Source organism: Myxocyprinus asiaticus, chromosome 24 (genome assembly GCF_019703515.2).
Source record: "Myxocyprinus asiaticus isolate MX2 ecotype Aquarium Trade chromosome 24, UBuf_Myxa_2, whole genome shotgun sequence".
NCBI lineage: Eukaryota > Metazoa > Chordata > Actinopteri > Cypriniformes > Catostomidae > Myxocyprinus > Myxocyprinus asiaticus.
The window spans coordinates 1099883-1122098 of NC_059367.1; the positions used below are offsets into that span (position 1 = coordinate 1099883).

Genomic DNA, 22216 nt, shown 5'->3' on the forward strand with positions numbered 1-22216 from the left:
CACTCAGAGTCCATATCCTTGATGCTTATCTTGATAAATTCAGGGAGAACATGGGAGAGTACTCAGAGGAGCAAGGCGAGCGCTTCCATCAGGATATACTGGACTTTGAATGCCGCTACCAAGGACAGTATAACGAGAACATGATGGGAGACTACATTTGGGGGCTGATTCGTGAAAGTGATTTACAGTATAATTGTAAATCTCAAAAAACTACTCACTTCTAAATCGTTTGTAGTCATTTTTGTATTACTTTAGTATAAATACATGTTAATTTGGATTCATATGTTGTTTTTTTTCTGACTTTATGTGAACGAAAAGACACAAATTCGCCCGTTTTCTGATTGGAAATAGGTAAATTTCAAAATATCACTGTCCTGGTCACAAAAGCAAAGTTTGTGGGGAATAAAAGCCATTTTCTATACTTTTGAGGCATAAGCAATTAGAAAATAACACTTACTACCCAGGAACCAAAATTATGTTACATAGTGTTATGCATAATAATTTGACAACATGTGTCAATCAGCACACATAGGGCTCTATTTTCGTGCGTTATGACTGTGCACAACGTCTTATCCAATATTCATGCCAGTGCAAAGCGCAAGTGGGAATGGGTAGGAGTGTTTGCGCTACTGTGGGTGTTTTGTATGTTAATAAAGTGGCACAAAGCACAATTTGCTATTTTCCTAAGTATTAGGTCGTTGTGCTAAGACGTTTCAATACCACCTCTTAACTCAGTGCAAAGTCTAAACTCAGTTCCTGCAGTTTGGAGATTTCACCAGCAGGTGGTAATAAAGTTCATGTGCTCTTAAAATATAATGGAACATCAAATTATGTCCCTTCAATCGCTGTTGAAGCCGTTTGTTGAAACAAAAAAATATGAGATTTGTGTTAAACTTTCTAGAGGTCATGGTTTATTTCTTTCAATTATTATTATTATTATGTTTATATTTATTATTATTCTTTTATATTTGGAATTGAATTTATGATTTAATTTTGACTAGTAATTTTCCACCTGTTGTTGTAGAGTGAGTTTTAAGTCACTATAAAAGGGGCCGGTGGAAGAAGTTGGATAGAATAAAATGTTTGGATTTAAAAAATACTTTTTTTTTTTTTTTATTTTGACCACTTCGTTATTTTTATTATATTTTTCATTTCAGAAATATTTATATTCTTCTAATTCATTGCATTCAGTCCATTTACATTAGCAACTTCTTATGAATGTGCTGTCTTCGTTTACATCACTGGTGCTTGAGGGAATGGACTATATAATAGGACGCAGACGCTGGAATAACCGGAGAAGAACCTCAGAATTGGTTTACGCCTTTTTGTGCGTTGCGCGGGCGATTTCGCCAACCCCACTTGTGCCTAGACTTAGCGCATGCTTGCACGAAAATACCAAAATTTCATGGCCACGCCCATTGACTTTGCGCTTATGACTTAAGGCATTGCCCTGTGCTTAATTGTAGCGCTCTTAAAATAGGGCCCATAGATTTTTGCACATTATCCCGATTTCACTCTGTATGTAAACATATTACAGGCATTCTTACCGGCTTATCCAATGTATGCAAGTGTTGTGCGCATGACTGTTTATAATTTAAAAGCAGAGAATTACGCAATTATTTCACATCTCATGTAAATTCAGTTTTCTTTCGTTAGGGTTTGGGTTAATGTTAGATTTTTGATAGTTATCACATATTAGTGTGCGTCTAAAAACACTGATATAAAGGAGAAAGTAACACTTAAACAGGACAGTATCATCATCCTGGTTACCTGTATCACCATTTTCCCCAAATATATTGAGGAAGACATCAGCGTCTGTCCCACTGCCTTTCACATCTGCCGTGAAAACACTCACAACATATTTATTATCTGCAACAAAAAAAGCACATCACATTTAAAAATACAGTATAAAAGCAAACAATAATAAAGAACTATATAGAACAAAAAGAGAGCAGACATTAAATGGAAACCATCTTGAATGCAGTTTCGTGTCAGTTTGACCCGTTTAAAATTGTAACACAGATTTACAGCAGCTTTAACTTTTTAGGTCTGAAACTTCATGACATCCTCCACGGAGGTGATCTGACAATGTTAAAATTATTGATTGCATGTATTTATAAAGAATGCTATAAGAACAGTAGCAAAGACGTTTTTACGGGTCAATTTGACCCAGTTCATAAAAAGACTTGATATGCCAGACAGCTTATATTTTAAAATGTAAACGAACCATGTCAGTTTGCTACAGTGTTGCTTGATTGCCACACTGCACGAAAGCGGCTACATTTTTTCTTCAGAAAATCATTTTCAGGTAAAGAGTCTAATCAAACTCCAGGAGACTCTCACATTTGGGCATGTCCATGGGGTCGAGAGTGCCGAGGAGGTCACGAACAAATAGGCCGTCGCCCTCATTTCTGCTCAGCCAGTTGTTGCAGGCGAAGTAGAAACGTAAATGTGGTCTGTTCATGTCCGTGACGATGACGCGGTCCAGAAACCAGCTGGCGTTCAGGCCCGTATTATCATGTTCAATCCTGACAGGATAAAGTTAGACAGATAGTGGTACCATTCAAAACTACATAGAAGGACATGTAATGATAAATAAATCATTTATATATTATTTATCATATTTATTTTAAATTAAATGTTCAAAGTTACTGACCTGACACTAAAAGTGATAAGTTCTGCCATCTTACCTAATTTTTTTCAAAGGTCCAACATTGTGTGTTTTTATGCGGAAGACATCGGTTTTGTTTTTTTCAAACGCTGTTCGATTCCTGTAATAAATGTCAATGAAAACAACATCGCACATTGTCATTTCTGAAAACACAGGATGCAAAAGCTAACTGTTAAGAAAATAACACACCCTAAATCTCAATAACAACCACAAATGGTCAATATACAGATTGTATGAATGTGAGATCTCAAGGGAATATGGATTTTATCATTTTCAGACAATGAGTCTTGTAGATTATGACTTTATAAATCCACTTATGCAAACTTTGGAGAAGGAATGCAACTGGGCTTCACATTGCATCTCTATTCCAAAATATTGCTAAAATGCACACAGTTTAAACATACAGTAGGCTTCTATAACCAAGCGATAGAGTCGTAACCTCTTCAACTCTGCAGACCCGCCGGCGGGTCCATAAGGGGGGTGCTATATTGCAAAAAAAGTTTAAGCTTAAAACGTTAAAGTCCCCGGATGCAAGTCTGGTATATGTGGCATTGTTTGAAAGCTTAGAATCTACATTTTTCATAGATAACCATCACTTATGCATTTATGTTACTTAAAATAACAAAATAAGGCCTGGAAACATCCGAGTCGCAAATAAGCGACACCTAGTGGTTATGTGATAGAAATATTAAAATGAATGTAAAAGTCTTTCAAATAGCAGTTGTAATAGTAATAGTTAGCCCAAAAATGAAAATTCTCTGATCATTTACTCACCCTCATGCCATCTGAGATGTGTATGACTTTCTTTCTTCTGCAGAACACTTTTGAGGATTTGAAGAAAAATATCCAGGCTCAGCAGGTCCTTAGAATGGGAGTGGATGGTGATTAGATATTTGTAGGTCCAAAAAGCACAGATAGTCAGCATTAAAGTAATCTATCCTGTCTCCAGCGGTGGCATTAATGTCTTCTAAAGTGAATCGATCACTTTGTGTGCGAAAAATAACCATATTTAAGCACTTTTTAACTATAAAAGATTGCTTCAAGTCAGGCATTGATAAATGGCCGAGTGCTCCCATGAGGCCAGCGCATTGGCACATTCCTTCGACTCATTGATTGTGTGTCTGTCACGCATCAGTTCACGTGCCATCGCGCTTACATCACGGGAGCACTCGGGTAAATTCGGCCATTCATCAACACCTGAATTGAAGCGAACTTTTATAGTTAAAAAGTGCTTAAATATCGTTCTTTTTCGCACACAAAGTGAACAGTTCGCTTTAGAAGACATTAATGTCACCGCTGGAGATATGATGGATTACTTTAATGCTGACTATCTGTGCTTTTTGGACCTACAAATATCTAATCACCATCCACTCCCATTCTAAGGACCTGCTGAGCTGGGATATTTTTCTACAAATCTTCAAAAGTGTTTTGCAAAAGAAAGAAAGTCATACCCATCTGGGATGGCATGAGTGTGAACTATCCCTTTAAATAGACAAATCATATATCAAATTAAAGGGATCATTCTCAGGAATGTGACAGTATAGTTAATTTTGTTGCACTAATACCACAGTTAAAACGATTTTTAAAAGAATACAAAGTGAAATTTGATATTTTTAAGACATCAAATACAAACGTATCATTTATGGGCCTATCGCTGCTGCTGTAAGCCCCAAATAGCTAAACATTTTATATCTGCTCTTACCTTAGGCATTTATCTAAACAGTTAGCCATTGTTTACTTGTCTGTGAGCTTGCTTGTGTGAATAATCTAATGTTATATCAGAACAAAATGTGCAGTCCAGCAGGAAAAGCATGCTAAACAAATCATCAGAAATATATGTTATCGACTATTGATGGTATATAGACATTGCAAAGGGGAGGATCTCAGCTTTCTAATGACACCTAGATTGAGCTTGTAGTCCACTCAGAGGCCGAGATATTCAGTGAAATAACGAGGGTGGTGCTTGAACTGAAAATTAGACTGAATGTCTATGGATGAGCACATCTATGAGGGCTAAAATATGTTAGAGCGCCACCTACATTTCAGATCTGTATATTGTGATGGAATGTGATAGAGAGAAAATATTTTTTCTAGTACTTGCTGCCATCTAGTGGAATAAAATTAGACTTTTTGGAGGGAGATGAAGTGAACAGAACCTTTGAATGCTTACAAAGTTAGGACAACAACAAAAAAAGATTATTGATTTATTTATTATTTTTTATTATCAAAAGATTGCAAACATATACAATATTGTTTATGAATAATTGTTTTAATTTGCAGGGTTTTCTGAAAAATGAGACTGATATTTGGCAATTAGTCCTCATTATGTGTAAATGGTGAACTTTTAAACTTGAGTGTGAAAAATTGCAGGTGGCAGCCCAAAAATGCCCCTTAAAGAGGTTAAGAAGAAAATACTTAACCTTTTATGCCCTTGGTTACCTTAAAAAGACTAACAATGAGATTTTACAACAGATTTTCAGGAAATACATGATTTCTAGCAGCCAAATATATCATGTATTTGCTGTCATAATATAGTAAACACACATATTCTGTAATTTTGCTCAAATATTCAAATTATTAGATTAGTTTGTGTCAGTTCTGTGTTGCTATGATGCCATGTAACATTAACTGCATTAGTCAAACTTGAAATAATAGTGATTTGAATTATGTGTGTCTTGAAACAGAATAGTAAAGTGCTGCAGTCTTTCAAAAAGAGAATGAGCTCCAGCACAATGCTATACATTTCCATTAAACACTGAACTAGTTTTATTCACACCGAGTTCATCATGTTGATGTACAGCACATGCATATTGTAGCCGTTCATCATGAGGACCAATGCAGCTCCTAATTAATTTATTACAATTCTTTCCATGCATCTTTAAGCACTTGAATTATGTTCATGACAGTGTTTGTAGGTCAACAGATGCCTGTGACAATCACATTTAATTCTATAGTTTTTAAAAATGAATGGCTCTAAAATGTTGGCTTTTTTGGGGGGGGGGGGGGGGGGGGGGTGGAATTGATTATGAGCAACGTAACTTCCATTGCTGTTTATAAAATAATGAATCATGTAAACATATTGGTCCTTGATGAAAAGTTCTAGAATATCATGTGCACATGTCAGCAAATTCACAAAAAACATCACAAAAGAAGATAGAAATCAGTGTTATATTCCCTTCATTATTTAAAGGAAACAAACGCAAATACCTCTTCTCTGTGCTGTGGAAAAGACAGAACAAAAATATGCTTACTATTTATTAAAATGAAAGTTTTAAGGGCTAAACAACAACTGGACACATCCTGGCAGGGCGCGGTTGCAAGAAACCCCTTAAGCTAAGAATACCCTTATTGACAAACCCCTTACAATTATAACTAAGTCAACGTTTTCCTAACTTAAGGGGTTTTTTGCAATTGGGCCCAGGTAACCAGAAGAGGAAATTAATTATTAACACAGACACTTATGAAGCAGTTTCTGGTCAGTAATCACATGTGAGGCCAGTAAATCCTGTCACACAGACTCACTTGCTGGCAAGATGCAACTTGGGTGTGATGCCATATTCTCCAAAGAGTGTGATGAAGACATTGGCATCTGTACCCGCTCCATTCACATCTCCAGTAATGGTCACCACCTCATACACTGCAGAGCGGCAGTGAGAAAGCTGCTGTCATTGGATTAGGCACAGAATGAACTAGAAAGAGATCTTGTGCATTATTTATGAGGAGATTCCATAGCAGAAGCATCGTTTGTCAGAGCTGCCATATGCTGAGATCACATCAGCTCACTTTAATGTGAATAACACATACGGAGGATCAAACACCCTGGCAAACAATCAAACAATCAAGGTCCATTTCCTCAGGCCCAAACTGCAAGTTTAAACACACAATTTGAGACAAAAAATATAAATAAAATAAAAAAATCATCATGCCTTGAAGTCCTGACATGCAAAATCAGAATCAAAAGTAAATCCTAGCAGTAACACAATCTTCCAGAACAGAAATGAAAAGAGAGTTTGATGTGTTTAATAAGGGTTTTAGCTGTTTAAAGTGTTTTTGTAATGTTTAAAGATCATTTTTTGAAAATATTTGAGATGTTTAAAGTTTTTGCTAGTTTCAAGAGTGAGAAATTAAGTGTTTGTGGTGTTTAAAGTGTTTTTGAAATGTTTAAAGATTATTTTATGACAACATTTGAGGTGTTTAAAGTGTTCCACTAGTTTAAAGACTGATGAATTAAGTGTTTGTGGTGTTTTAAAGTGTTTTTGAAATGTTTAAAGATTATTTTATGACAACATTTGAGGTATTTAAAGTGTTCCACTAGTTTAAAGAGTGATGAATTAAGTGTTTGTGGTGTTTTAAAGTGTTTTTGAAATGTTTAAAGATTATTTTATGACAACATTTGAGGTATTTAAAGTGTTCCACTAGTTTAAAGACTGATGAATTAAGTGTTTGTGGTGTTTAAAGTGTTTTTGAAATGTTTAAATATCATTTTATGACAACATTTGAGGTGTTTAAAGTGTTCCACTAGTTTAAAGACTGAGAAATTAAGTGTTTGTGGTGTTTTAAAGTGTTTTTGAAATGTTTAAATATCATTTTATGACAATATTTGAGGTGTTTAAAGTGTTCCGCTAGTTTAAAGAGTGATGAATTAAGTGTTAGTGGTGTTTAAAGTGTTTTTGAAATGTTTAAATATCATTTTATGACAATATTTGAGGTATTTAAAGTGTTCTGCTAGTTTAAAGAGTGATGAATTAAGTGTTTGTGGTGTTTAAAGTGTTTTTGAAATGTTTAAATATCATTTTATGACAATATTTGAGGTATTTAAAGTGTTCTGCTAGTTTAAAGAGTGAGAAATTAAGTGTTTGTGGTGTTTAAAGTGTTTTTGAAATGTTTAAATATCATTTTATGACAACATTTGAGGTGTTTAAAGTGTTCCACTAGTTTAAAGACTGAGAAATTAAGTGTTTGTGGTGTTTAAAGTGTTTTTGAAATGTTTAAAGATTATTTTATGACAACATTTGAGGTATTTAAAGTGTTCTGCTAGTATAAAGAGTGATTAATGAATTGTTTGTGGTGTTTAAAATGTTTTTGAAATGTTTAAAGATTATTTTATGACAACATTTGAGGTATTTAAAGTGTTCTGCTAGTATAAAGAGTGATTAATGAATTGTTTGTGGTGTTTAAAATGTTTTTGAAATGTTTAAAGATTATTTTATGACAACATTTGAGGTATTTAAAGTGTTCCACTAGTTTAAAGACTGATGAATTAAGTGTTTGTGGTGTTTAAAGTGTTTTTGAAATGTTTAAAGATCATTTTATGACAACATTTGAGGTGTTTAAAGTGTTCCACTAGTTTAAAGAGTGAGAAATTAAGTGTTTGTGGTGTTTAAAGTGTTTTTGAAATGTTTAAATATCATTTTATGACAACATTTGAGGTGTTTAAAGTGTTCCACTAGTTTAAAGACTGATGAATTAAGTGTTTGTGGTGTTTAAAGTGTTTTTGAAATGTTTAAAGATTATTTTATGACAACATTTGAGGTGTTTAAAGTGTTCCACTAGTTTAAAGAGTGAGAAATTAAGTGTTTGTGGTGTTTAAAGTGTTTTTGAAATGTTTAAAGATTATTTTATGACAACATTTGAGGTATTTAAAGTGTTCTGCTAGTATAAAGAGTGATTAATGAATTGTTTGTGGTGTTTAAAATGTTTTTGAAATGTTTAAAGATTATTTTATGACAACATTTGAGGTATTTAAAGTGTTCTGCTAGTATAAAGAGTGATTAATGAATTGTTTGTGGTGTTTAAAATGTTTTTGAAATGTTTAAAGATTATTTTATGACAACATTTGAGGTATTTAAAGTGTTCCACTAGTTTAAAGACTGATGAATTAAGTGTTTGTGGTGTTTAAAGTGTTTTTGAAATGTTTAAAGATTATTTTATGACAACATTTGAGGTGTTTAAAGTGTTCCACTAGTATAAAGAGTGATGAATTAAGTGTTTGTGGTGTTTAAAGTGTTTTTGAAATGTTTAAAGATTATTTTATGACAACATTTGAGGTGTTTAAAGTGTTCCACTAGTTTAAAGACTGATGAATTAAGTGTTTGTGGTGTTTAAAGTGTTTTTGAAATGTTTAAAGATTATTTTATGACAACATTTGAGGTGTTTAAAGTGTTCTGCTAGTTTAAAGAGTGGTGAATTAAGTGTTTGTGTTGTTTTAAAGTGTTTTTGAAATGTTTAAAGATTATTTTATGACAACATTTGAGGTGTTTAAAGTGTTCCACTAGTTTAAAGAGTGGTGAATTAAGTGTTTGTGGTGTTTTAAAGTGTTTTTGAAATGTTTAAAGATTATTTTATGACAACATTTGAGGTGTTTAAAGTGTTCCACTAGTTTAAAGAGTGATGAATTAAGTGTTTGTGGTGTTTAAAGTGTTCTGCTAGTTTAAAGAGTGATGAATTAAGTGTTTGTGGTGTTTAAAGTGTTTTTGAAATGTTTAAAGATTATTTTATGACAACATTTGAGGTATTTAAAGTGTTCCACTAGTTTAAAGAGTGATTAATTAATTGTTTGTGGTGTTTAAAGTGTTCTGCTAGTTTAAAGAGTGATGAATTAAGTGTTTGTGGTGTTTAAAGTGTTTTTGAAATGTTTAAAGATTATTTTATGACAACATTTGAGGTATTTAAAGTGTTCCACTAGTTTAAAGAGTGATTAATGAATTGTTTGTGGTGTTTAAAATGTTTTTGAAATGTTTAAAGATCGTTTTATGACAACATTTGAGGTGTTTAAAGTGTTCCACTAGTTTAAAGAGTGATTAATTAATTGTTTGTGGTGTTTAAAGTGTTTTTGAAATGTTTAAAGATCGTTTTATGACAACATTTGAGGTGTTTAAAGTGTTCCACTAGTTTAAAGAGTGATTAATTAATTGTTTGTGGTGTTTAAAGTGTTTTTGAAAGGTTTAAAGATTATTTTATGACAACATTTGAGGTATTTAAAGTGTTCCACTAGTTTAAAGAGTGGTGAATTGAAGTATTTGTGGTGTTTAAACTGTTTTTGCAACATTTAAAAGTAATTTTGTGACAATATTTAAGGTATTTAAAGAGTTTCGCTTTAAAGGGTGATGAAGTTAAAGTGTCTTTTTTAAAGTTTTTTGGAAATGTTTAAGAGTGTTTGAGGAGTTTAAGAAACTGAAAGTTTCAGGTGTTTAAAAAGTGAGGAATTGTGGAGAGTTTGAAGAGGGTTTGAGATGTTTTAATATTTGAGACGTTAAAAGAGTGTTTTGATTTAAAAGTGTCTTAGAAGTGAAATACTATTAGATTAAGGTTTTGAGAAGCAGTGTTTGTTGTTTTTATAGGATGTAAGTGCTAAAATAGGGTTTAGAGAGCATTTGAGGTGTTTTACCTTTCTTCTTGTGGTATTCATCTTCATAGTTCTCCACTTTTTCAGACTCATAGTTTTTCAGTTCATTCTCATAGATCTCAACATAATCAACAATTTTTGATTTCTTCTTCTTGCCTTTTCCTTTCTTCCCTTCATCATCACTTTCAGTCGCCCCTTTCTTGGACTTCTTCTTTTTCTTCTTCTGCGAGTCATCATCTTCCTCCTGCTCTGATTCCTCTTTCTCAGCTTTCTTCTTTTTTTTCCCCTCCTCTTTAGATTTCTTGTCTTTGGATCCCATGATGTTCTCGTCAGGCTCTTTCTCCCGTGACCTCCTTTTCCTGCTCTTTTTAGGGTCAGGCGTCACTTGAACGACATCTGGAAGGCTTTTACGTCCCTTCTTGTGTCTGTCACCTTCATCTTCACTGCTGCTGTTCACTTCCTCTTCATCTTTCTGTTTAGAGTTCTTCTTCTTCTTCTTCTTCTCTCTTCGGTCACTCTTTCTCACATCAGGCGCATCGCTGACTGATTCTGTGTCCTCGTTGGATTTCTGTTTCTTCTTTTTACTGCCACAATCTGTCACGCTGATCTTGGCTTTCCGTCTCAACTTTGATTTCTTCTCCTCACCGTCATCGTCGTCCTCTTCGGTTTCTTGTGACTGCTGTGTTTTTTTCTCCTTCGAGGGCATTTTTAATTTATTTACTACTGTGTAACTTTAACTGTTGACTGTGTGTGTCCAGGTGAAAGAAGACGAGGGTGACCTGTGATGCTCGCCAGACCTGCCAGGAAGAGACGGGCCGCGGGTGAAACTCTGGAGCCACAGCGGGACTTTCCTTCACCTGATGACAGCTGCTAACTGACCTCATTAAATATGACACACTGGGTCATGTGACTCATGCAGGTGTCACCTAGAGTCAAACACACACTGTAGTAACAGGAGGGTCATTGCTGTTATGTAGTACTTTTTTGAACTCTGCTTGTGAACTATTTTCGTAAAGGGAATAGCAGGATTTCAGAAATATGTTCTGTTCAAGCTCAGGCACTGCAACTTTATTAGTTATAACTTACTTGATTATTTACATAATTGCAAGAAATAGAACAGGATGGAAAAAAAAAAAAAATTATGTTAGTCATTGCTCAGTGAGTGATTGACAGTTTACATCAGAGTCTCAACCTGAAGTTCATATATTTTTAAATGTTTATTATCGTACTGACACCTGTAATTTTATCAAAGAGAATGAAATGTTTTATAGTGAGACAATCCAACGAATATCTAAAAACAATTTGACAATTCATCAAATCCATTGCTATCACTTACCGACTTTTGTGCTGTCATTTTCCCACCAAAATTATGCCACTTCCTGGGGGATGATGTTATTAACCCTATAAAGCTGTGAGTATCAGATATGATATACAAACGTTTGACGGCTCCTGTTTCACTCTCTGTTCAAGCTGACGAGCCAAACAAACTATGTTATGTAAGTTTCACATGTTTATGGCACCATCTAGTGGTTATTTGTGAAAAAAGTGGTTTCAATGTTTATATCGATCTATTTAAAATGGCTTGTGTGAAAAATGACTTATGTTGGGATAAATGAAAGCTTATTTTAATAAAGTAAATGTGGCAGTAATGATTATATTGTTACTGATATTTTAAAATGAGTATTTGCTGAATATAAGCAACTTGTGCTTGGTTTAAATTTTGTATATAATTTTATTGAAAACGCATGTTGAAATCCATGTATCAAATATGATACAACAGTCTTTTGAGGAATATCTCTCAATCTCCATTACATTACATTCATGCACACCACAAAACAAATCACAGAGCTTTGAAAATTCTGACATATACATTTTATAAGATATATTTAATGTGCGAACTAATATTTCAGTGTATTTTCATATATGCAGCCTGCTCTGTCATTATAAAGATAATATATATTTAAGATAAAATAATATTTTATTCATTTCAATCCATATTTATAGAGCAAGGAGAGGAAGTTGTCATGGTCAAACTCTCAAACATTTAGTATCTCTGAAAAGTCCAGAGAGTCGTCTGATAATACCCCAAGATTTACCACTGTAGAAAAACATACATAACAAACGTCCTACACACAAATGAACTGCTGCCTCAGGAGGAGAATGACCTTTAAAGCCTAATGGATCAAATGGACTTTTTTTTTTACTATCTTTACCAAAACCTACAAATTGATTACTAATAAAAAATGATATTCCCAAGAAAGCATGATTGTTTACATTTCAATAAAATAAAGAAACACATGGAATATTTCTAAAGAAATTGCCATTTTTCATATTTGTAGTAAGCGCAGATCACCCAGGGACAAGGCAACATCTGTTCAAACCAAAGTAGTCAAACGTTTTTAAAATGTTCTGCATAACAGGAATGACCCAGGTGACAAAATGATTCAAAATTTAGACTGTTTTAGACTTAATGAGGCCAGTGTCATGAATGCAGATACTGTGACTAACAAGGAAGCCACTACTGAAATTTAATCCAGGACTGAAAACATAATCTCTGTCTAGAAAACCGAAACAGACGATTTGCACAGAGCACTTTTGAAAACATTCTTAGAATTTAGCCTATAGATGAAGGTTGTAGATATAGTATCCATGACAAAAAAGGACAACAAATTCAAATAAAGGTTTATATTTTGATTTTAGTCTTGCAATATCTTTTGTCACCAGATGATGGAGACAAACCTACAGATGAGATTCATCATCAGTGATGCATAGAACCATAATAATTTAGACTGTCATGTTACACACACAATTCACTTTTAACTCTCTGTAGTTTTGGTTTGGGGTTATTGGGGAGGATCTTTGAGATTATAAAGATGTGGAAAACAAGAACATCAAATAAATGTCATAAATGTGATCATAAACTGCACGGCTGCTTACAGCTGGGAACAATTTTTCCATTGACACTCATGATTATTTACTGTATTAATCCATCAAAATCATTATGTAAATAGAGCTGGTGATGAAGACACTTTAAAAACAAACACTGACTATCAGGATCATGAGGAAATGATGCAAGTCATTAGAACCCTGCACTCATGTTGTCAGTAGCAGGATCTGAAAACATCGGGAGGGATTTGGGTATATGTATTTAATGTTCTAAAGTATCCCATTTCTTCTGTCCTTTTAGATTTTTAGCTCTTTGTAATTAAAGGGACAGTTCACCCAAAAATGCAAATTCTCTGATTATTTACTCATCCTCATGCCATCCCGTGTATGACTTTCTTTCATCTGCAGAACACAAATGAAGATTTTTAGAAGAATATCTCAGCTCTGTAGGTCCATACAATACGAGTGAATGGTGACCAGAACTTTGAAGCTCCAAAAAGCACATAAAGGCAGCATAAAAGTAATCCATAAGACTCCAGTGGTTTGATCCATGTCTTCAGAAGTGATATGATAGGTGTGGGTGAGAAACAGATTCATATTGAAGTCCTTTTTCACTATAAATCCCCACTTTAAACAGACCTCCTATGTGCATTCACGAGAGGACAGAGTTCTTCTTCTTCTTCTCTTTTTTGGCAATTCGCATTCTTCGTGCATTTTGCTACCTACTGGGCATGGAGAAGAAAGAAAAAATGGAAGGAAAAAGAAAGGAAAATAATAAACAAATCATATTTGCCCAGCAGCCCAACAGGTGGCGATATGCACAAAGAATGTGAATCGTGAAAAAACAAAAGAAGAAGGATGTGAAAGTGAAAGTGGAGATTTATAGTAAAAAAAGGGCTTAAATATTGATCTATTTCTCACCCACACCTATCATATAACTTCTGAAGACATGGATTAAACCACTTATGGATTACTTTTATGCTGCCTGTATGTGCTTTTTGGAGCTTCAAAGTTCTGGTCACCATTCACTTGCATTGTATGGACCTACAGAGCTGAAATATTCGTCTAAAAATCTTCCTTTGTGATCAGCAGAAGAAAGAAAATCATACTGAGATGACATCAGAGGATATTTATGTTTTAGGGTGAACTATCCCTTTAATTAGTGACCTCTTTAAATGGGAGAAACCTACCAGATTGTTTTCTTTGATACCACTTCATAGCTCATGTCATCAGTACTGTAACAACTTTTAATTGAGTTCATTTTCATATGTTTACATTAACACATTATAAAATGTAGGTCAGGTGGAGTTCATATTTGCTTTGGTCTGAGTGATAGTAAACAAAGATGAAACTATAACCAGCAACCATTCCATGGGAACAGTTTTAATCTCACTGGTTAGGAAGCCCTTAAAATTATATCCGTATCCTGAGTGTAAAGACTGTTTATTAAAGAATTTAGAGGGCAGGGAGGTCTGTAGATTCCTCGCCTGAAGCTCTGGATGTTATCATCTGTCTCTGTGTGTATCAATCAGTCTGATGAGATCTTTGACTGCTGTCTGTTTATTCTCACATTAAATTAGAACCCTTCACTGCAATCTACTCTGAGCCTTTAACTACAATGCAATTGACTTGAAAAAAGGCCCCAGGAGCCTCATACTAATTTCCTTTGGCTTGCTGTACTGAAAGCTGACATTCAGTATTGACATTAGTGTGTCATTATGACCAAAAACAACAAATCACAGACCAGCTTTGTAAACTTCTACCTCATAGCTTTCTAATGCGATTGTTTTTATTCAGTGGCACTGATTATGTGAAACTGATCCATCATTTCACCACACTGGCCTTCTGATGAAATAATCCCAGCTTAATTTCAGTTTGCACATGCTATCTATGAAAACATCATATTCAAAACCAAATGATCAGCTAATCAGACATTTCAATGGGAGAATAAACAGAGAGATTATAACACATTTTTTAGTGTGAGTTTACAGTATATTCCTGGCTACTAGTTGCCGGACTTTCACAGTATTTATTGCAATTTATAGACATGTGTATAATGTGACTTCACGGTGAACAGGTCCAGGAAATGACTGTAATGTGTCAGTGCTGTGTTGCAGAATCACAATGACCATCTGTATTTTTTTTTTATGTTTGTTAATTGTCACTATTGTTAAGTTTTATATGCTGAGTGTTGATATCTGTGCATGCCTGGTTGACAATTTTTACCCTAAAATCATGAAAGAGACCAACTGTAGTGTAGCCTACACATTGCAAACATCCCTTCCTGGTTGTTTATTTAAAAATATAATATTTATTGATTTTAACATACAGAATTAAACATGTGTAGACTGTATATTATAATCAAACTTTAGTGGCAGTCCCACAATTTCTCCATGTTATACATTGCAATAAATAGTGTTCTGTTACATTAACTTATTTCAGATGGAAAAAAATTAATTAAAAGTAAATAAGGGAAAGTTCCCATCCACTAAACACCATAATGGTGACTTCAATTTTTTTTTTTTTTTTTTTTTTTTTACAGTAATTTGTTGTATTATGCTAGAAAATGACCTACCCTGCACTGATTTTTATTCTGAGTACAGTATTTTATTGTGAAATCTTGTGAAAAAAAAATGATAGTGCACAAACATACTAATTCTAGAGTCCTACTGTATCTCTATCATATCTTAACCATGATGATTTCACTTCGGATCTCATTTGAAACATTTTTTAAGATCTTAAGTTAAAGGTGCTGTAAGTGATTTTTTTTTTTATGGAAAGGTATGCAAAAAAATGTCCAACTCCCTGGAAGATATTAATGAAATAAGTGTCCTCTATGACCGCTCTAGACTCTGTAAACAGCAAACAAAAATATGTCTGCGGTCTCTGACACTTTCTGCCTGTCAATTGTGTTGCTCGTTCTCATAGTGTTGTAGTTTCAGCGAATTATTGAGGCTTAATGCTATTTTTATGCCATGTTGTTCATAACAGTTGTCAGTTGAGGGCGCTGTTTTACTACTTTTGTTTTTTCAACCATTTCTGCTCTCAATAAAGCTCATTTGGTATATTTGGAGTGCTGGGTTTTGGAAAGAGGGGGCGTCCAAATGCCAGTCCAACGGCCCAATTTGTTGAAATGCTGGAATGGCCAAAATCGCTTACAGCACATTTAAAGGAACAGTTCACCCAAAAGTGAAAATTCTCTCATCATTTACTCACCCTCATGTCATCCCAAATGTGTTTGACTTTCTTTCTTCTGCAGAACACAAATGAAGATTTTTAGAAGAATATTTCAGCTCTGTTGATCCATACAGTACAAGTACATTTAGTCATTTAGCAGATGCTTTTATCCAAAGCGACTTACAAAATGAGGAACATAGCAAGCAATTTGTCGTACAAAGTTCAACAACATCTGCAGTGTTGTTCTGACAGGTTTTCAAGGTGGCTGGTGTAGTGGAGGTTGGAAGTTCATTCCACCACAGAGGAGCAGAGAAAGTGAACAATCGTGAAATAGACTTTGAGCCTCTTTGTGTTGGGACCACCAGGCGTCGCTCGTTCATAGACTGCAGAGAGGGAGTTGGAGCATAGACCTGAAGAAGTGAATTGAAGTAAGAGTGTGCGGTTCCATTGGCTGTCCTGAAGGTCAGAGTCAAAGCCTTGAATTTGATGCGGGCAGCTACAGGTAGCCAGTGGTGTGAAATCAAGAGTGGGGCGACATGAGCCCTTTTTGGCTGATTGCAGACCAGACACACTGCTGCATTCTGGACCATCTGCAGTAGCTTAATTGTGTTAGCTGGAAGGCCAGCCAACAGAGCATTGCAGTAGTCCAATCTTGAAATGACCAGAGCTTGGACCAGCAGCTGTGTAGCATATTCAGACAGGAAAGGTCTGATTTTCCTGATGGTATAAGTAAACATGGTCCAAAACTTTGAAGCTCAAAAAAGCATATAAAGCCAGCATAAAAGTGATCTGTACAGTATCTAGTGTTTTAATCATTGGCTTCTGAAGCAATATGATAAGCGTGGGTGAGAAATAGATCAATATTTAAGTCAATAAATCTCCACTTTCACGTTCACTTTCACATTCTGAAAGTGAAAATGGAGATTTATTGACTTAAATATTGATCTGTTTCTCACTCTAAGTCATTGTATCTCTTCCGAATACATATATTAAACCACTGGAGTCGTATGGATTACTTTTATGCTGCTTTTATGTGCTTTTTGGAGCTTCAAAGTTCTGATCACCATTCACATGCATTATATGGACCTACAGAGCTGACATATTCTTCTAAAAATCTTCATTTGTGTTCTGCAGAAGAAAGAAAGTCATACACGGGATGGCATGATGGTGAGTAAATGATGAGAGAATTTACATTTGTGGGTGAACTGTTCCTATAAGGCTTGCTAACTCAAAAATTGCACATTTGTCTCAACACTATAACACTGAGTATACAGACCAAACTGCACATTGCATTTGTTTATTTAAGTAATAAAGTACAAGAAACAGTGCTACTGTATACTGTTAATATTCATTCACAATATTGCACAGCCTTGAGTGCCTTATTGCTTTTATAAAACGGTTACTGCATAATAAAAATGTAAAGGATGCAAATGTTTATTAAAATGTAAAAATGTTATGCCATCCTTCCACTAGAAGCGGTAAACAGAACAATGCTATGCAACATGAATAAGTTCAGTGATGACAGCTTTATTGTAAATAAAACACGGCTTTTGACCAATCAGCATCCAGGAATGGAATTATCCGTTTTATAGTTACCATCAAAACATGCTCTTTGGGAAGCAGGACACAGTGAGTTTTTGTGACAACATTGGGACTAGGTTATTTCCTGTGCAGCTTGCTTTTTGTTGATCTTGATGTGACTGTTTTGAACTCTTTTGGAAAAACAAACATGTATGTATACTGTATGTTGGCAGTTAGAGGAGTTTTATTGTTCAATGAACTTGACCGGACTAATCCAAAAGATAATTTGAGAAATGTAATTTGTGGCTGATATAATTGATTTCGTTCAAATAAATAATCTCAATAAATGCTGTAAAGATATGGAGTGCATGAGCTTGTGCAGTTGTTAGGATGTGAAAGAGTGCAATCATAGTCACACTATTTAGATTTCACTTTAATAGTCCGAATTCCACATTTGATCAAAGTGCATAAGGAAGAATATTTTATTTGAGAAGATGTGTGTCTTGAGTCATGTTAAATACTCTTCTCTTGGAAAGTCTCATTGGTTATAGTCATTTGTAAGGACTGGTCTTTAGGTTGAAGGTTTGCTCTGTTTAACAACTGAATGTTTGTGCATTTTAGGACCTCATTGTCCAAACTGTTCCGATTGGAGGATTCAGAACAACCTTCAGATGGACACGACCCACACCGGCTTGATTGACAGGTGTCCGGGTAGCTCTCTGTGGCTTCGGGCAGATATAGGAAAGTCTGTGAGGTGCTGGTGACCTCTTTCACCTCCCGAGACACAACAGAAGGAGATTCTCTGGAGATAATGGAGGACGCCTGCTGTCCATCCACACAGCGGAAGTTGCCTTGAGCCTGTTGTCTCCGAGAGCCGATCTTACAGAAAAGACACTTGATATTCTCGATCAGTTTTGAGAGCACCGCTTTCCGTAGCAGGATATAAATCCAAGGATCTAGAATGGGGTTGGTTGAAGCAAATCGGATCGACAATAGATCTGGATTTTTATCAAGTCTCTTCTCCACTGGAGTCTTATAAAGTTGGTTGAGAAACACCTGCACCTGTAAATAAAATGTGACATGATTTAATGTTCAGTTACCATGTATACTACCGCATGCATTTGACAAAATAACAGGGAAACATGTGGCCATGAATATTGGGGCCTAAAAGTCTGAAACTGAAAGTTTAAACTGGATAAATAAAAATGTTTTAGGACTTTAAGAAAAGTTGATGAAGAAATATTGAGATTCTGTACTATTTCTAGGTCACTAATCAAATTTAAATAAAACAGTGACATTGATCATAACTCCCTTTGTGGGCGTTTCTTCAACTTCAGGCACTTTTAGTCTCGATAAATCATTTTTCACACTCTCACTATTTAGTTTGTGTCTGTACATGCATCACAGGAGATTTATCATGACAATTCTCACCACAGTGTCATTTCAGCACATCTAAACTTCTGTATTGTGTTTAATAGAATTCTGTGCTGGAAATGACGCTGATGGAAATGACATTTTTAACTTTTTTCAAATGAAATGACAGACTCCTAAAATTGATATTTCCCTCGATTTGTCTTTGTTTTGTCTCATATTTCATCTCAAGCATGCTCTTCACTGACACTTTTATCCACTTGGTTAACAAGTACACTAACTTTAGACAAAACTTTATTAGGGGCAAAATTGTTTGGTGTGATGGAAATGATGTCACAGCTGTGGGACAGCCATAATTTATGCCAAATTGATACAAATCATTTTCACACAATAAATATTGAAATGGTTTATGTTTATTTAACTCTTTGTTTAGACTATTTTTTGTTTTAAACATGTAATAATTTGTATTTTTATAATGTAATTTTAAAGTAAAAAATACATTATTAATGGATGTATAATGTATTTATAAATGTATTTATAATATATTTATAATGTCTTATAATGTATGTATAATTTTTTTTAAAGTGTATTTATAAAACAATACACATTATAAAAACATAATAAACACATTTATAAATTCATTTATAAACACATTTATATTTATAAATACACTATAAAAACATTATACATCCATTATAAAACATTGCACATTATAAATGCATTTATATTGTATTTATAATGTATTTATAAATGTATTTATAATAAAAATTGTATAAAACAGTATACATTATAAAACATTACACATAATAAATACACTATAAATACATTTATATTGTATTTATAATGTTTTTATAGTGTATTTATAAATGTGTTTATAAATGAATTTATAATGTATTTATAAATGTATTTATAATATATTTATAATGTATAATGTTTTATAATGTATAATGTTTTTATAGTGTATTTATAAAACATTACACATTATAAATACATTTATAAATACATTATAAATTCATTTATAAACACATTTATAAATACACCATAAAAACATTATAATTACATTATAAAACATTACACATTATACATTTATATTGTATTTATAATGTTTTATATTGTATTTATAAATGTATTTATAATATATTTATAATGTGTAATGTTTTATAAAGTATGTATAATGTTTTTATAGTGTATTTATAAAACATATTACATTATAAATACATTTATAAATACATTATAAATTCATTTATAAACACATTTATAAATACACCATAAAAACATTATAAATACATTATAAAACATCACACATTTATATTGTATTTATAATGTTTTTATAGTGTATATATAAATGAATTTATAATGTATTTATAAATGTAATTATAATGTATAATGTTGTATAATGTATTTATTGTATATTGTTAGTAGACAGACTTTATATTTCAAGTCTGGGTCTGGGTCTAAAAGCTAAAACAGTAAAAAAAAATATATACATAAAAGGAATTTGAAAATAAATTAAGTAAAAAAGTAAAAAAATAAAAAATAAAAAAACTTTCCAAGTCAGTTTTAATATGACTTTCGAATAAAAAAATAAAAAAAAAAGGAAAAAGTTTAAATATATCAATTTTAGTACAAATCAACCTCTGAGAGAGATGCCCGAAGTTGAAGAAACACCCTTGTACAGACGGTCAGACTTTCTTGTTTCCACTGAATCACACAAGATGCTCTTTGGAACATTCTCAAATGATGCTTTTGGAGAGACTTTTTAATCCGACTGTAGGTATATACTTGTGGTGAGATTACGTCACGGGGGGGGGGGGGGGGGGGGGGTACATGTTTATCCACTCTAAACACTAACCCATGACTTTATCATAATCCTCTGCCGTTCATTCTAATCTGCTAAACAATGTAGAAAAACGAAGGCATGTGGGACATCAATAATATGTGAGAGTTATGCCTGTGAGAAAGTTCTTGTGTCACAGATAAGCGTCATATCTGAGCCGTGAGATAAATTTAATTCACTGAGAAACTTACAACAAGTGGAATTGAGCATATGAGCACGACAGCTGAAGTGGCGATGAGAAGAATGACCATCTGGATTTCAGCACCAGCGAGACATCCAAAGCTTCGGCTCCTGCCGGGATCAGACGCTCTCGCCGGGTCAGTGCCGAGCGACATGCGCCTGACGAACCGCCGGTGCATCCGGATGAGAGCGCCACACACCAGCACGTTACAGATGACCGTCACCAGAATCAGAACCGAACTGAACCCGGCGTACATGTATGAGAACACCGCGTGCGTGGTGACATTAGTCCTCCAGTCGATGAAGCACCAGGTTTGAGGGTACTGCATCTTCACCTCTCCGAACCCGACGCTCGGCAGCGCGCAGAACAGGATGTTGGATGCGTAAACGGCGAGGAGCGTCACAGCCGCGAGTCTCTTATCCACATAATCATTGTAGAAATACGCGTGATTGATGGCGATGTATCTCTCGATGGACATGGCACAGATGATGCTCAGACCTGCTAAGGAGAAGAAGAGCAGAACGAAGCCGAAGTACTGGCACAGCGGGTCTCCATCCGGCCACGAGCCCTTCACATAAGTGGCGATGGTCACCGGACTCGCCAGGACCGTTCCGAGGAGATCCGTCACCGCCAGACCGCACACTAACGTGTAGAAAGTTGTTTCTTTCTGCTCCTTTCTGGATTTGCAGAGCACGATGATGGCGATCAGGTTACTGATGACCCCAAAAATGAACATGATCGCAGGAATCGTCGGTTCCATCACGCGTAAAACGGTGCCGTTGTTCATGTTGATCTGGTTTATCCATTAAATAATGAACTCTTCTCTAACTCGCGTGTTCCAGGAGTTTGCCATTCTGTAGGACAGAGTAAACTCTTATGAGACTCTTATGAACTTTCAGTTACGCTCATACAGACACTGTAAATCTGATTTTACCGCCCCGCCTGCTCACGTCAACTTCAGACGGGCTGAGAAATAACTGAACGCCCAAAGTCTACACAAAATTGACCATTAAAATCGCTGGGTTCAATACAAGTTAAACTTAAGTTTAGATCAAACAGCATTTGTGTCATAATGTGGATCACCACAAAAATTAATTCCGACTCATTCCTTCTTTTCTTTAATAAAAGCACAGATGTGTGCTCCAGTGACACACTTACAATGGAAGTCAATGGGGTCAATTTTTGGAGGGTTTAAAGGCAGAAATGTGAAGTTTATAATTTTATTAA

General features: G+C 34.5%; 2 protein-coding genes across 2 annotated transcripts in view; both read right to left on the reverse strand.

Annotated features, from left to right (window-relative positions):
• The window catches only part of loxhd1b (lipoxygenase homology PLAT domains 1b), a 60956-nt gene extending 50234 nt beyond the window's left edge, over positions 1 to 10722 (reverse strand). The window contains exons 1-5 of the mRNA XM_051654084.1: positions 10059 to 10722; positions 6194 to 6308; positions 2691 to 2771; positions 2344 to 2528; positions 1771 to 1869 (exon numbers count right to left, since the gene is read on the reverse strand). Of these exons, the coding sequence (XP_051510044.1) occupies positions 1771 to 1869; positions 2344 to 2528; positions 2691 to 2771; positions 6194 to 6308; positions 10059 to 10722 (1144 nt within the window). The remainder of the gene's footprint in view (positions 1 to 1770; positions 1870 to 2343; positions 2529 to 2690; positions 2772 to 6193; positions 6309 to 10058) is intronic.
• A 6620-nt stretch (positions 10723 to 17342) lies between these two features.
• ptger4a (prostaglandin E receptor 4 (subtype EP4) a) lies at positions 17343 to 21992 on the reverse strand. The gene is made up of 2 exons (XM_051652695.1): positions 21000 to 21992; positions 17343 to 18662 (listed from the first exon to the last, which is right to left on the reverse strand). Exons 1-2 carry the CDS (start codon positions 21774 to 21776, stop codon positions 18114 to 18116), a joined length of 1326 nt encoding a protein of 441 aa, XP_051508655.1. The 5' UTR covers positions 21777 to 21992; the 3' UTR covers positions 17343 to 18113.
• Between the last annotated feature and the right edge of the window lie 224 nt (positions 21993 to 22216).